Source organism: Rhinoderma darwinii, chromosome 1 (assembly GCF_050947455.1).
Source record: "Rhinoderma darwinii isolate aRhiDar2 chromosome 1, aRhiDar2.hap1, whole genome shotgun sequence".
NCBI lineage: Eukaryota > Metazoa > Chordata > Amphibia > Anura > Rhinodermatidae > Rhinoderma > Rhinoderma darwinii.
Genome location: NC_134687.1, coordinates 466537576 through 466551805, shown reverse-complemented (window position 1 = coordinate 466551805; position 14230 = coordinate 466537576). Strand labels below are relative to the sequence as shown.

The 14230-nt window shown below is 40.0% G+C and overlaps 1 protein-coding gene across 23 annotated transcripts in view; it reads right to left on the bottom strand.

Moving 5' to 3' along the window:
- The window catches only part of RIMBP2 (RIMS binding protein 2), a 602457-nt gene that overhangs the window by 93346 nt on the left and 494881 nt on the right, over positions 1 to 14230 (bottom strand). For 12 of the 23 annotated variants that reach the window (XR_012849985.1, XM_075833186.1, XM_075833202.1 and 9 more), the window contains 2 exons: positions 11771 to 11939; positions 10935 to 11000 (listed from right to left, as the gene is read on the bottom strand). Coding sequence is in view for 19 of the 23 variants with exons in the window: in XM_075833186.1 (XP_075689301.1) it covers positions 10935 to 11000; positions 11771 to 11939 (235 nt within the window). In the remaining 4 variants the exon portion in view is untranslated. The remainder of the gene's footprint in view (positions 1 to 10934; positions 11001 to 11770; positions 11940 to 14230) is intronic. The other 11 variants (XR_012849987.1, XR_012849994.1, XR_012849995.1 and 8 more) reach the window with 1 other exon arrangement.

Below are 14230 nucleotides of genomic sequence, written 5' to 3'. Positions count from 1 at the left end.
GCTCCTCCGTGAAAATAATTTAATCGTGATACTTATTATTTATCATGATATTTTTTCATATTAATGAAATTTTAACATTTATCTTTTTCTTGTTTTTTCATGTTATAGATCACAATGGGACATAGGGACCACTTACCACTTTTGGATACAGTGAAGCCATTGTAGATCTAGAGTCTGACTAGTTGAAAATTTCATTGGTTCAATAAACAATTATTTAATCTGTATATGCTGTGGATAATGGAGGACATAGCTGCTGTTTACTCACCCCCTAACTACATTCTTAAGTTGAGCTGCTTGACAGGCTGGCCCCTACCTCTTAAAAGTTCCGGTACACGTTGGTGTGGTGTTCTGAGGTGTGAGACTGGTACATGAAAGTGTAATAAGTCAATACCCAGACCCGATCCATGGTACTATGATTCACGTTAAGTGAGTCAGGAACCCTGGGTCTACGTGTGGTACTGTAATATAACAAATTAAAAAATATGCTATTTGTCCTTGTGACTATGGTGACTACAGCATTTTGTCTTAAATAAATCCCCCTTTTCCCATGTACAAAACAGACTGATATGGTTATTATAATAGGACCGTTGTTCCTTAGTTTTTTTCAACAGAGTCCAACTCTTAGAACTACGATTATTGCTTCTTACCTGCATGTCTTTTTCTTGTGTCCGGCGAAAGTGTTTGAATCTGTGCGCATGCGTAGCGATTGATATATTTCGTTGCTCAGCAACGATAAATTTCCGGCTATAGTTCCGGACATGCGCAGGAGATTCCTGTGAACGCCGAGCTTTCAGTTAATACATAACAAGTTCATTATCGGACAGCTGCATTGCTCGTCATCTATTGGTGAGAGGCCCTGAAATCCCAGCTTCTACACACATTGCTGCATTTTTGATCATACACTAATCAATTGATTATAGATGTATTGTTGTTTTATGTTTTTTATCATCACAATTATGTCACTTACAGTGAAGGAAATAAGTATTTGATCCCTTGCTGATTTTGTAAGTTTGCCCACTGTCAAAGTCATGAACAGTCTAGAATTTTTAGGCAAGTTTAATTTTACCAGTGAGAGATAGATTATATAAAAAAAAAAAAAAGAAAATCACATAGTCAAAATTATATATATATTTATTTGCATTGTGCACAGAGAAATAAGTATTTGATCTCCTACCAACCATTAAGAGTTTAGCCTCCTCCAGACCAGTTACACGCTCCAAATCAACTTGGTGCCTGCATTAAAGACAGCCGTCTTACATGGTCACCTGTATAAAAGACTCCTGTCCACAGACTCAATGAATCAGTCTGACTCTAACCTCTACAACATGGGCAAGACCAAAGAGCTTTCTAAGGATGTCAGGGACAAGATCATAGACCTAATCAAGGCTGGAATGGGCTACAAAACCATAAGTAAGACGCTGGGTGAGAAGGAGACAACTGTTGGTGCAATAGTAAGAAAATGGAATACATACAAAATGACTGTCAATCGACATCGATCTGGGGCTCCATGCAAAATCTCACCTCGTGGGGTATCCTTGATCCTGAGGAAGGTGAGAGCTCAGCCGAAAACTACACGGGGGGGAACTTATTAATGATCTCAAGGCAGCTGGGACCACAGTCACCAAGAAAACCATTGGTAACACATTACGCCGTAATGGATTAAAATCCTGCAGTGCCCACAAGGTCCCCCTGCTCAAGAAGGCACATGTACAGGCCCGTCTGAAGTTTGCAAATGAACATCTGGATGATTCTGAGAGTGATTGGGAGAAGGTGCTGTGGTCAGCTAAGACTAAAATTGAGCTCTTTGGCATTAACTCAACTCGCCGTGTTTGGAGGAAGAGAAATGCTGCCTATGACCCAAAGAACACCGTCCCCACTGTCAAGCATGGAGGTGGAAACATTATGTTTTGGGGGTGTTTCTCTGCTAAGGGCACAGGACTACTTCACCGCATCAATGGAAGAATGGATGGAGCCATGTACCGTCAAATCCTGAGTGACAACCTCCTTCCCTCCACCAGGACATTAAAAATGGCTCGTGGCTGGGTCTTCCAGCACGACAATTACCCGAAACATACAGCCAAGGCAACAAAGGAGTGGCTCAAAAAGAAGCACATTAAGGTCATGGAGTGGCCTAGCAAGTCTCCAGACCTTAATCCTATCGAAAACTTATGGAGGGAGCTGAAGATCCGAGTTGCCAAGCGACAGCCTCGAAATCTTAATGATTTACAGATGATCTGCAAAGAGGAGTGGGCCAAAATTCCATCTAACATGTGTGCAAACCTCATCATCAACTACAAAAAAAGGCCTGACTGCTGTGCTTGCCAACAAGGGTTTTGCCACCAAGTATTACGTCTTGTTTGCCAAAGGGATCAAATACTTATTTCTCTGTGCACAATGCAAATAAATATATATAATTTTGACTATGTGATTTTCTATTTTTTTTTTTTTAGATAATCTGTCTCTCACTGGTAAAATTAACCTAGCCTAAAAATTCTAGACTGTTCATGTCTTTGACAGTGGGCAAACTTACAAAATCAGCAAGGGATCAAATACTTATTTCCTTCACTGTATATGCATTTACACTTGTTACACTGGATGATATATTTGTCATATATGATTCCGGTTATATTTAACTTGCACAATGTTTTAATGATTACTCATTATGTTAATGAGACACATGCCTTAAATATCACCTGTGTTAATGGTATCACTATGCTTGAGAAAGGTCCTGAGGCTGGACAGAAACGTCACATCTCTGCATTCAATTGAATAATTGCTTAAATTGGAGTGCTGCTGAATTTCTTCTTAATATATTTTACAGTCCTTGGATCAGGATTATCTGTTGTTCACCCGTCACTGAAGTGGGATTTGCTACAGAGTGCTGCTTTCTTTCATTTATATATATAATATATATATATATATATATATATACACACAGACACACACATATATGCGCACACACACACACACACATATATATATATATATGTAGATATATATGCGCACACGGACACATATATATATATATGTAGATATATATGCGCACACACACATAAGTGGAGATACACACACACGCACACATATAAATAGATATACATTTACAAAGTATATAGAAAGTATATACTTTGTATTCCCTGTGCCCATTAGTGTTAGAATAGGCAGGCAGGCATAGTAGGTTAGTTAGCGTGATCATAAATTGTTAGTTAATTAAGTCATACATTAACTATTTTGTGTAACTTCATAAATTACACTAAATCTGGCAATCTTTTGATCAAGTGTTTAGTTGTAATATAAAATATTGTGTTGCGTATGTAGTAAAAATATATATTTTTTGAAAGTCTGATTTGTTGCGAAAAAAAACCCTAAAAAAATGGTTAACTTATACAAAGTAGTTCAGAAGTTATGACAGTTTAAAAGAATGTATGCCAAAACGTTAAATTTAGGCCTGGTCATTGACCCTTGGTCCTGAATGGGTTAAACCTTAATGACGGGGCAATTTTTTACGTTTTTTCATCGTCGCATTCAAAGATGTATAACTTTTTTATTTTTGCGTCGACATAGCTGTATAAGGACTTTTTGCGGGACAAGTTGTATTTTATAATAGCACCATTCTGTCTGGTCAACAAGAAACGCGTTGGGAGAATATTTATTTACCAATCATCAACTAGGAGAGGCTCACCACTATTTTGGATATTTGGACACATCTGCCAAAAGGACTACCAATACGAAAAAGGGGTAGGAGGGCAACTGCCCTGCAATCTTTATATTACCCTCATATGTGGTCCATGCAAACGAGAAAAATGTGGAGGAACCCCCTGAAGTTAATAATAACCATAACATATTACAAATTAGGAAACCTTACAAAGGTGGACTAACTTCTTGCTGTCTTAAAAACCTTGATATAAATGTATGTCATAGAAGATACATGAGAAATTGAATGCAGTATTGGCACATGAGATCCTCATTCATATGCATCAAATGTTACGTATGTTTTAAACTAAACTTAGTAAAAGTTATACTTTATACATCCTCCGGATCTATCTCTTTCTTACCATAATATTACGGAGAACGAATTCACTCTCATCCAGGTGGTGGATAAATAATACCACAAATCCTTATTTCACCATCTCAGGTTTGAAAAGATCTCGTGGTGCCAAAGCATAGGAAAAAACCCTCAAAGACACAATTTTGGAAACTACACCCCCAAGGAATTAATCTAGGGGTAAAGTGAGCATTTTGATCCCACAGTTTTTTTGCTAAATTTTTTGAATTAAGCCATAAAAATGTAAATTGTTTCCAATAAGGGTATGTTCACACGACAGCGTCCGTAACGGCTGAAATTACGGGGATGTTTTCAGGAGGAAACATCCCCGTAATTTCAGCCGTAACGGCATGTGCAGGCGCTTGAACGCCGCGTCCATTACGGACGTAATTGGCGCTGCTTTTCATTGGAGTCAATGAATAAAGGCTCCAATTATGCCCAAAGAAGTGACAGGTCTCGTGTGAACAGACAAACGTCAGCCCATTGCTTTCAATGGGCAGATGTTGTCAACGCTATCGAGGCGCATTTTTCGGACGTAATTCGGGGCAAAAACGCCCGAATTACGTCCGTAATTAGTGTGTGTGAACATACCCTGTTTTTATTTTTACAAGGAATAAATGAGAAAAAACACCCCAACAGTTATAAAGCAATTTCTCCCGATTACGGAAATACCCCATATATGGTCATAAACTTATGTTTAAACATATGGCAGCCCTCAGAAGGGAAGGAGCGCCATTTGGTTTTTGGAGCTAAAATTTAGCTGAAATGGTTTTTAGACACAAACAGTAGAAAACCCCCGACAGTAACCCCATTTTGTAAACGACACCCCTTATGGAATTTATCTAGGGGTATAGTGATCATTTTGACCCCACAGATTTTTTGCAGAATTAATTGGATTTAAGCCGTGAAAATGAAAAGATTTTAGATTTGATTTTTTTCATTTTCACAAGGGCTAAAGGAGAAAAAGCACCCCAATATTTGTAAAGCAATTTCTTCTGAGCACGGCAATTACCCATATGTGGACATAAATTGCTGTTCGTACCCACGGCAGGGCTTAGAATGGAAAGAGCGTTATTTGGATTTTGGAGCTCAAATTTTGCTGGAATGATTTGCGGAGCCATGTCACATTTGCAAAGCCCCTGCGGGACCAAATCAGTGGAAACCTCCCAAAAGTGACCCAATTTGGGAAAAAACACCCCTGAAGAAATTTATTGAGGGGTATAGTGAGCATTTTGACCACACAGGTTTTTTGCTGAATTTAGTGGAATTAGGCGGTGAAAATGAATATCAACATTTTTTACACTAAAATGTTATTTATTTTTTATTTCCACAAGGGATAAAGGAGAAAAATCACACCTAGCATTTGTAAAGAAGTTTATCCTGAGTACGGCAATACCCCACATGTGGTCATAAACTGCTGTTTGGACACACAGCAGGGCTCAAAAAGGCAAGAGCGCTATTTGACATGCAGATCTTGCTGATTTAGTGTAGTGAGCACTTTGACACCACGTTTTTTCTCATTAGAAATGAATGCGTAGCGGATGGTGCAAAGTAAAAATTGCAATTTTCCGCTGATATGCCATTTTAGTGCACAATATGTTGTAAAAAAAAAAAAACGAAAACCAATATTGGACATAAACCAGCACACTCTAGGTAGGATTTGATATCAAATAAGTACAAATTTATTAATTAATTAATTTAAAATTAGAGTCAAGTCTATTAACCATATAATAGTATAGCATAGTCAAAAGACAAGAGTCAAGGACATACAAAATGAATCACTAAATAAGTATCATATAACAGTATCAGCTGAGAACATAATTATATCTTAAATTGCTGTTGATTACGGATCCAAGACAAAATACACAGTACAATATAATTACATTTAGTAATCTTGTATAAAAATTGTCTACCCATCCAGGTGTACTTATCTATTTTTTGTTGCAATCGAGGGGCCCCTTTGATATATAGGTTGTATATTTGGCCGAATAGATGTCCTCAATGATAGTATGATGAGCCTGTGTCCATTTGCCGTTTTTAGGAACACAAAGTCTCTCAAGCAACACCTCCAGTTGTTAGAAAGAAATCTTTTTTAGTTAGAGGAGAAAAACGATCCATTCCTCAGATTTGACCAGCATGATCCAATCCCAGCCACCTGCGTGAGGGACTGTAGATTTCTCTATTAATTGGCTTCCATTCATTTCAGGTGTTATAATGCGCACACACCCTGCCATACTGACTACACAGGAAGGAAGCATGTGTCTCCAATATGGCCGCCCCCAGTGAAGGTTTCACAAATGAAAAACAAATAGCTAATTTTTTTTTAAAAAAGACCAAACAATGAAAGCTCTTTAACCCCTTAACGACGAGCGACGGATATATCCGTCACAAGCAGGTGTTAGTTCCTGCATAGCGATGGATATATCTGTATTGCCAGTGTACCCACGTGATCAGCGGCAAGAGCATGGCTGTTATACACAGCCAGGCTCCTGCCTGCAACTGCCAGAATCGAAGCGTGTTCTGATTCCGGCAGTTTAACCCATTAACCCATCAATAGAAATAGCGTCTTCTAATGTGTTTGACAGAGGGAGGGAGCTCCCTCTGTCACCTCATCGGCACCCCTGCATAGAAATCGCGGGGCGCCGTTTAGTTTCCATGGCCTAAGAGTATGTTCACACGCAGTGTTTTCAGACATAATTCGGGCATTTTACGCCTCGAATTAGGCCTGAAAAAACGCCCCTAATACCCCTACAAACATCTGCCCATTGCTTTCAATGGGTTTTACGGCGTTCTGTTCCCACGAGCCTTAATTTTACGCGTCGCTGTCAAAATACGGCGCGTAAAAAGATGCCCGCGAAAAAGAAGTGCATGTCACTTCTTGGGACGTTTTTGGGGTTGTTTTCATTTACTACATTGAAAAATAGCTCCAATAATGGCCGTAAAATACGCAGCGAAAAACGCGAGTTGCTACAAAAAACTTCTGAAAATCAGGAGTTGTTTTCACCTGTAAACAGATCTGTATTTTCAGACATTTTTGGTCACTGCGTGTGAACATACCCTTACACAGGCAGAGGCATGGCCTAATAGATTGCCTGTCCGTTTTAGGGTATGTTCACACGCACTGTTTTCAGACGTAATTCGGGTGTCTTTGGCCTAGAATTACGCCTGAAAAACTGCTCCATTACGCATACAAACATCTGCTCATTGCTTTCAATGGTTTTGCGATGTTCTGTTCCGGCGAGGTGTAATTTTACGCATCGCTGTCAAAAGACGGCGCGTAAAAAGACACCCGCGTCAAAGAAGTGCATGTCACTTTTTGGGACGTTTTTGGAGAGGTTTTTCATTGACTCCATTGAAAAACAGCTTCAATAATGGCCGTAAAATACGCCGCGAAAAACGCGAGTTGTTAAAAAACGTCTGAAAATCAGGAGCTTTTTTCAGGCGAAAACAGCTCCGTAATTTCAGACGTATTTTGCTACTGCGTGTGAACATACCCTTACACTGACAGGCAATAATGCTTTGGTATACTAAGTGTAATAAAATAACGTATGCATATATGGTATCGCTGCGATCGCAACAACTCAAACAATAAAGTTAACACATTAATTAAACCGCCGGGTGAACGGCGTAAAAAACAACGGCCAAATTCCTTTTTTTCTCCCATTCCCCCCACAAAAAATAAAATAAAAGCTAACTAATAAGTCCTATGTACCCAAAAATACTACCAATGAAAACTACACCTTGTCCCGCAAAAAACAATCGCACATGTGGCTACAGACGGAAAAAAAAAAGGTTACAGCTCTTGAAATGCGGCGATGCAAAAATGTCACTTCTTGGGACGTTTTTGGAGCCGTTTTTCATTGACTCTATAGAAAAACAGCTCCAAAAACGGACGTAAAATACGCAGCGAAAAAACGTGAGTGGCTTAAAAACCGGCTGAAAATCAGGAGCTGTTTTCCCTTGAAAACAGCTCCATATTTTCAGACGTTTTTGATTTTGTATGTGCACATACCCTTAGGCTGGATTCACACGAACGTGGCGTTTTTGCGGCCGCAAAAACGCGGCGTTTTGCACGCGCAAAAATCACTTGCCAGCTCCGTGTGTCATCCGTGTATGATGCGCGGCTGCGTGATTTTCGCGCAGCCGCCATCATAGAGATGATTCTAGCCGACGTCTGTCACTGTCCAGGGTGCTGAAAGAGTTAACTGATCGGCAGTAACTCTTTCAGCACCCTCGACAGTGAATTCCGCTCACCATATCTAGCAACATGTTAAAAAAAAAAAGAGGTTCGTACTTACCGAGAACTTCCCTGCCGTTGCCTTGGTGACGCGTCCTTGGTGACGCGCCTCTCTTGACATCTGGCCCCACCTCCCTGGATGACGCGGCAGTCCATGTGACCGCTGCAGCCTGTGCTTGGCCTGTGATTGGCTGCAGCTGTCACTTGGACTGAATTGTCATTCCGGGAGGTCAGACTGGAGGAAGAAGCCGGGAGTTATCGGTAAGTTAGAACTTTTTTTTTTTTAACACGTTCATGTATATTGTGATCGTAAGTCACTGTCCAGGGTGCTGAAACAGTTTAACTCTTTCAGCACCCTGGACAGTGACTATCTCCTGACATCGCGTACCAGATATTTTTTTGCCGGGTTCGGCCAAAACGAGTTCGGCCGAACCCAGTGAAGTTCGGTTCGGTTGTCCGGGTACGCTCTTCTCAAAGACACTCCGTTTGGATGTTTGTAAACAGAAAAGCACGCGGTGCTTTTCTGTTTTCATTCATCCTTTTGACAGCTGTTGCTTCCGTGCGACATGCGTGGTTTTCACGCACCCATTGACTTCAATGGGTGCGTGATGCGTGCAAAACGGCCAAAGAACGGACATGTCGTGACTTTTTTTCAGCGGACTCACGCTGAGCAAAAATCACGGACATGTCTGCACGGCCCCATAGACACATATAGGTCCGTGCAACGCGCGTGCAAATCACGCGTGTTGCACAGACCTTTTTCACGTTCGTCTGAATAAAGCCTTAGAATGCGACTAAAAATAATCTTTGGTCATTAACGCGCAAAAGGGCCTGGTCATTAAGGGGTTAATCCAACATGCAGCATGTCAGTTGGACATCATCTCAGGCGACAGGATTTGACCCTTTGGATGTAATGTCATGGATGTTTCCTTATTGACAGCAAGAAGAGATCTTGAAATGGTGTGATATTGAAACATCAAGTGTATTAGAAAGTTTAAGAACTTCTCACTGTACAATGAATAATCTTTATTTACATAAAATCAGAACAGCCCTTTAACTGGTTGCCGACACAGGACGAGAATGCTCGTCATGCGCGGCGAGTACTTCGCGTATTAGGACGAGCATTCTCTTCCTGTGTGACAGCCGTCTCTGCGCGTGATTGAGAGCGGGGCAATGGCTGTAATACACAGCCACGGCCCCGCTCTGACAGCGGAGAGGAGAGAAACATCTTCTGTCCGCCGTTAACCCTTTGAACGCCGCGATGAAAGCTGATCGCGGCGTTCAAGGAGGGGGGACTGCACATTGATTGCGTCACAGAAGATAACTGTGACGCGATCAAAGCCCACAACTCATATGGCCAGACAGCTCAGGGTCCATTGAAGGACCCCAGGGCTGTCTGAACCTATTTCCTGTTAGGGCATACTGAGGTATGCCCTAACACCTGCCTGTGTACGATCAGCAACAGGCTAATGTACTGGCATATAGATCTATGATCTAGATCATATAGTACATTGCAGTTACAAAATAAAAATGATAAATCCCTTTATGGGATTAAAAAAAAAAGTTAAATGAATGTAAAAGAAAATGTATGATAAATAACATTTTTTAATTAGAAGTCCCAAAACATTAAATAATATAGACATATTTGGTATCGCCACGACCGTAACAACCTGTACAACAAATGTATAACATTATTTATGATGATTGGTGTATGGTGTAAAAAAAAAATATTAAAACTACTGCGGAACTGCTTTTTTTCTGCAATTTCACCAAAATAAAAATTTATAGAAATTAAACGATAATATATTTGTACCAAAAAATGGTACCTACATAAAGTACAACTCCCGCAAAAACCAAAGTCTCATACAACTACGTGGTACAAAAAATTAAAAGAGTTATGAGCGTCGGGATGCAAAAGAGGGAAATCTAAAAAAATTGCTCTGTCCTCAAGGCCAAAATTGGCCGTGTCCTTAAGGGGTTAAGGGCCAGTTCACATGGAGTTTTTTTGGCACTGATTTTGACACAGAAACCGCGTCGGCATCAGCGCCAAAAAACGGCCTAAACCGCCTCCTATTGATTTCTAAGGGAGGCGGAGGTGTTTTTTTTTTCTGTGGCGGCTTTTAGAACATGTCGGGGTTCCGCCTCTCACCTTTTATTGAAATCAATGGGAGGCAGAGAAAGGCTTTTTATGCTGCGTTTTATTTGCCCGCAGCCCTCAATGGCCGCGGGTGAAAAATGCTGCGAAAACCGTGACAAGAATGTACAGGCAGGACAAAATCTCTCAGAATTTTGAAGCAGAATTTTTCTGCCTGCAAATTCCTTCGTGTGAACAGGGCCAAATACTCCACAATGCTAACCAACATACTCCTAATAATGCAAGTATAAATAATTTGATGATCACATATTGCTAGCTAGAAATTCCATGAAATACTATTTGATAAGGAGTCCAGTGGTCCTGGTACAGCATGTATATATGCTAGAGAGGTCATGTGTTCTGAGGCATGGGTTCTACAGAAAAATGACTTCAAATGATGCAAGCTCAAAGGACAAAACATGCTGGTTAGTTTAACTTACAAGAAACAAAGTTATGTTTAGACACGTCAAATACTTTCAGCTAGTTTATTAACTGAATAAAGTTAGGGTTTCTTCACAGACCTCGTTTAGACTTTCTGGATCTGCGGTGTACAGAGCGAGAGCTCTCTTTGAAACGTTCACAGTTGACTTCAGGAAAGGAATGCATACAAATAAAAGAAGAGGAGAACATATGAAGCTGTTTCAAGTTCTACTTTCAATCTAGAAACGCTCAGTTGGGAAAGTAAATGTAGCTGACAAGTTAATGTTTGTTTTTAGTAGAAAATAAATAAATGTCATAATTTCAAGGTCATATTTTTATCAAAAACATATCTATATGTACGTGTAACTAGAGGTCACTAACAGATATGAGTTTTTAAGATTTAAATACTTGCTTTTAGGGTTGTGTAAGAATATTGTCTTAAAAATAACAATCAGGGACTTTGATAAGATGTATTCCTACTTTGTATTATTACTTTGATTTAGAGCACTGTAACAAAACTGCAAACTTTTGCCAGCTTCTTTATACGGAAAGTTTGGAGAAATTATATATTTGTTCTGTCTAATGTAATAGTTAATTAAGCAGTACAGCGGTGCAAATTAAAGCAGATGATGTCTCCAAAGTTGGAAATTTATAATGTCAAGTTCAAGAAAAGTACTGTTCAAATGGCATCCTCAGGCAAATAGCCACAGCCTTTTCTTTCCTTCAGAATGAAAAAGCCATGTAGCACATGCTAAATGCATTGGGCAGCACTAGTCGAGAAGTGGTGGTTAGTTTCAAACAAAAAGGATACACAAGACATGCAAATACCAGATGCCAATGAAGAATTAGTATCCAATAAAAATGCAGCAATAAAGCTAGAAGCAGCTACAGCTGGGCAGATAGGCCAACAGGTGTTAGGAAAGGTTTTATTACCTACCAATTTTTTCCACTGGGGTATTCAAGGGTAGAAATCCTTGTTTAAGAAGCTGGTCCATCATTTCTTCATCATCAGCTTGAATTTCAGACACCATGTTGCAGGGGATATACCCAGATCTCCCACAACTTTCACCCCGGTAAAAACCATCTGAATCTTTATCCCCATACACCTGAGGAAAAATATTACAGGTGCAAAAAGTAAATTGATACAAGTCATTTTGTGGCAGAGAAGCAAAAAAAAAAAAAAAGCATAACTACTTTTTTTTATGCAATCCATCCAGGTATCTAAGAACTAAGAGGCTGCCAAAAAACGATGTGTAAATGTGTGAAATACACTAGCGTTTTTGTGAAGCACTTTTTAAAATTCATGCGTCTTTGTTGCGTTGTTGGCGTGCTTATTGCCGCGTTTTTTTGCACGTTTTTAATGCCGTATTTAGGACTCCAATTGACTTTATAGGCATCATGTACAGAATATTATGTATCCATATGGCGCAAAGATCTATAACACACAGCTCACTGTACTTTCATATTCCTCCAATTTCACAGGAATTAATCCATGAGAAAGAAAAATGGTTCCATTGGATGTCCTATTATAGAGGTATTCCTTCCTAAAAGCATTAGAAGAATGCTCCCAGGCACCATACAGTGGTACTTTATAAAGGGCGCTATGACAAAAATTCTGAGTACAAGCATAGGCAACACAGATCAAAGGTCCTAATTGGAGTGTCTGGCATATGGTGAATTAGGGTTGACAAAACTTCATAAGCCAATGCAGCACTACACAGGAGTAGTATTCAAAACTACTGATCTATTTGCCAGAGCGATACACAAGTATTGCCTTTATTGTGGTGTACTAAGACACACTGATATTAGGTGTGTCCCACACCAACACTCCAAGAATGGCTTTAAATATATAAATCAATGGTCTGTTTTGCCAAAGACATGCAATATTACTCCCAACGCGTTTCTGCGCCCCTGCACATTCAGGGGATCGTCCTCAGGGGTATAAATCGCTAAGAATATCAATTGTTATCTATTTCTGCCGGTCAGCACATGTGGTGCTGTGTATCATTGTATTAACCGGCGTGCACTAAACACTGATAGCTGACCAGCTATCAGTGTTTAGTGCACGCCAGTTAATACAATGATACATAGCACCACATGTGCTGACCGACATAGTGCATAGTGCCCTTTTTAAAGTACCTTTAATAAAACAATTTTTAAACGTTTTGACAAGCAGTAAAATATCAATAATTCAAACGTATATCTACTACACTAATATTGGAATTCAACTTGGGTCATGATGCGAGAGTGTCACTCTCAGAAATGGCAACCCTAGTGGATACTGCTCACCCTAACAACAATAATGCTGGTAGGGAAAGACAATTAGTAGTTGTAGAGGATTCTATAATCAGGAAGATGGATAGAATAATTTGTATTTTATTGGGAGGGGTTGGTGATGATCGAGCTGTCGTTGTCCATGTGGGAACAAACGACAGAATACATGGTAGGTGAAAGAGGCTTAAGAATAATTTTAAAGAACTAGACTATAAGCTGAAGGGAGGGACCTCCAAGGTAGTATTCTCTGAAATACTGCCTGTGCCATGCGCATCACAGGAAAGACAGTGGAAGCTCAGGGATTTAAATGCTGGGTGGGGTTGGTGATGATCCAGCTGTCGTGGTCCATGTGGGAACCAACGACAGAATACATGGTATGTGAAGGAGGCTTAAGAATAATTTTAAAGAACTAGGCTACAAGCTGAAGGGAAGGACCTCCAAGGTTGTATTCTCTGAAATACTGCCTGTGCCATGTGCATCCCAGGAAAGACAGTGGGAGCTCAGGGAGTTAAGTTCATGGCTGAAGTTTTGGTGTAGAGTAGACGGCTTTGAGTTCCTAGAGCACTGGGCTGACTTTTCATTTGGGTACAAACTGTATTCTGTAGATGAGTTGCACCTGAATGGAAGGAGGTCTGCTGTGCTGGGGGAGAGAATTCTAGCAGGGGTGGTGGAGTATTTAAGGTAGGAGGGAGGAGGGAGGTCAATGTAGAAAATAAAGTGGTAGTTTGGTTAGAGAAGGGTCAAACTATATTGGTGGGTGGAGAACTAGACTGTGGGGAGAGGATTAGGCAACAGGATACAAATAATAATGTGTTACACAACAACATTGAAGATATATATGCCCACAAAATTTCTGATACTGAATGTAAAAAATTAGAAGGCAAGTTAAAGTGTATGTTCACAAATGACAGAAGTCTAGCAAGCAAAATGGGGGAGCTTGAGGCCTTGGTACTGGAGGAACATATTGATATAGTTGGTGTTTCTGAAACATGGCTAGACTCTTCTCATGACTGGGCTGTAAATGTACATGGTTTAACACTGTTTCGGAAAGTCAGGTCAAATAAGAAAGGTGGTGGAGTATGTCTGTATGTGAAAAGTGATATGAAGGCTACTGTTAGGGATC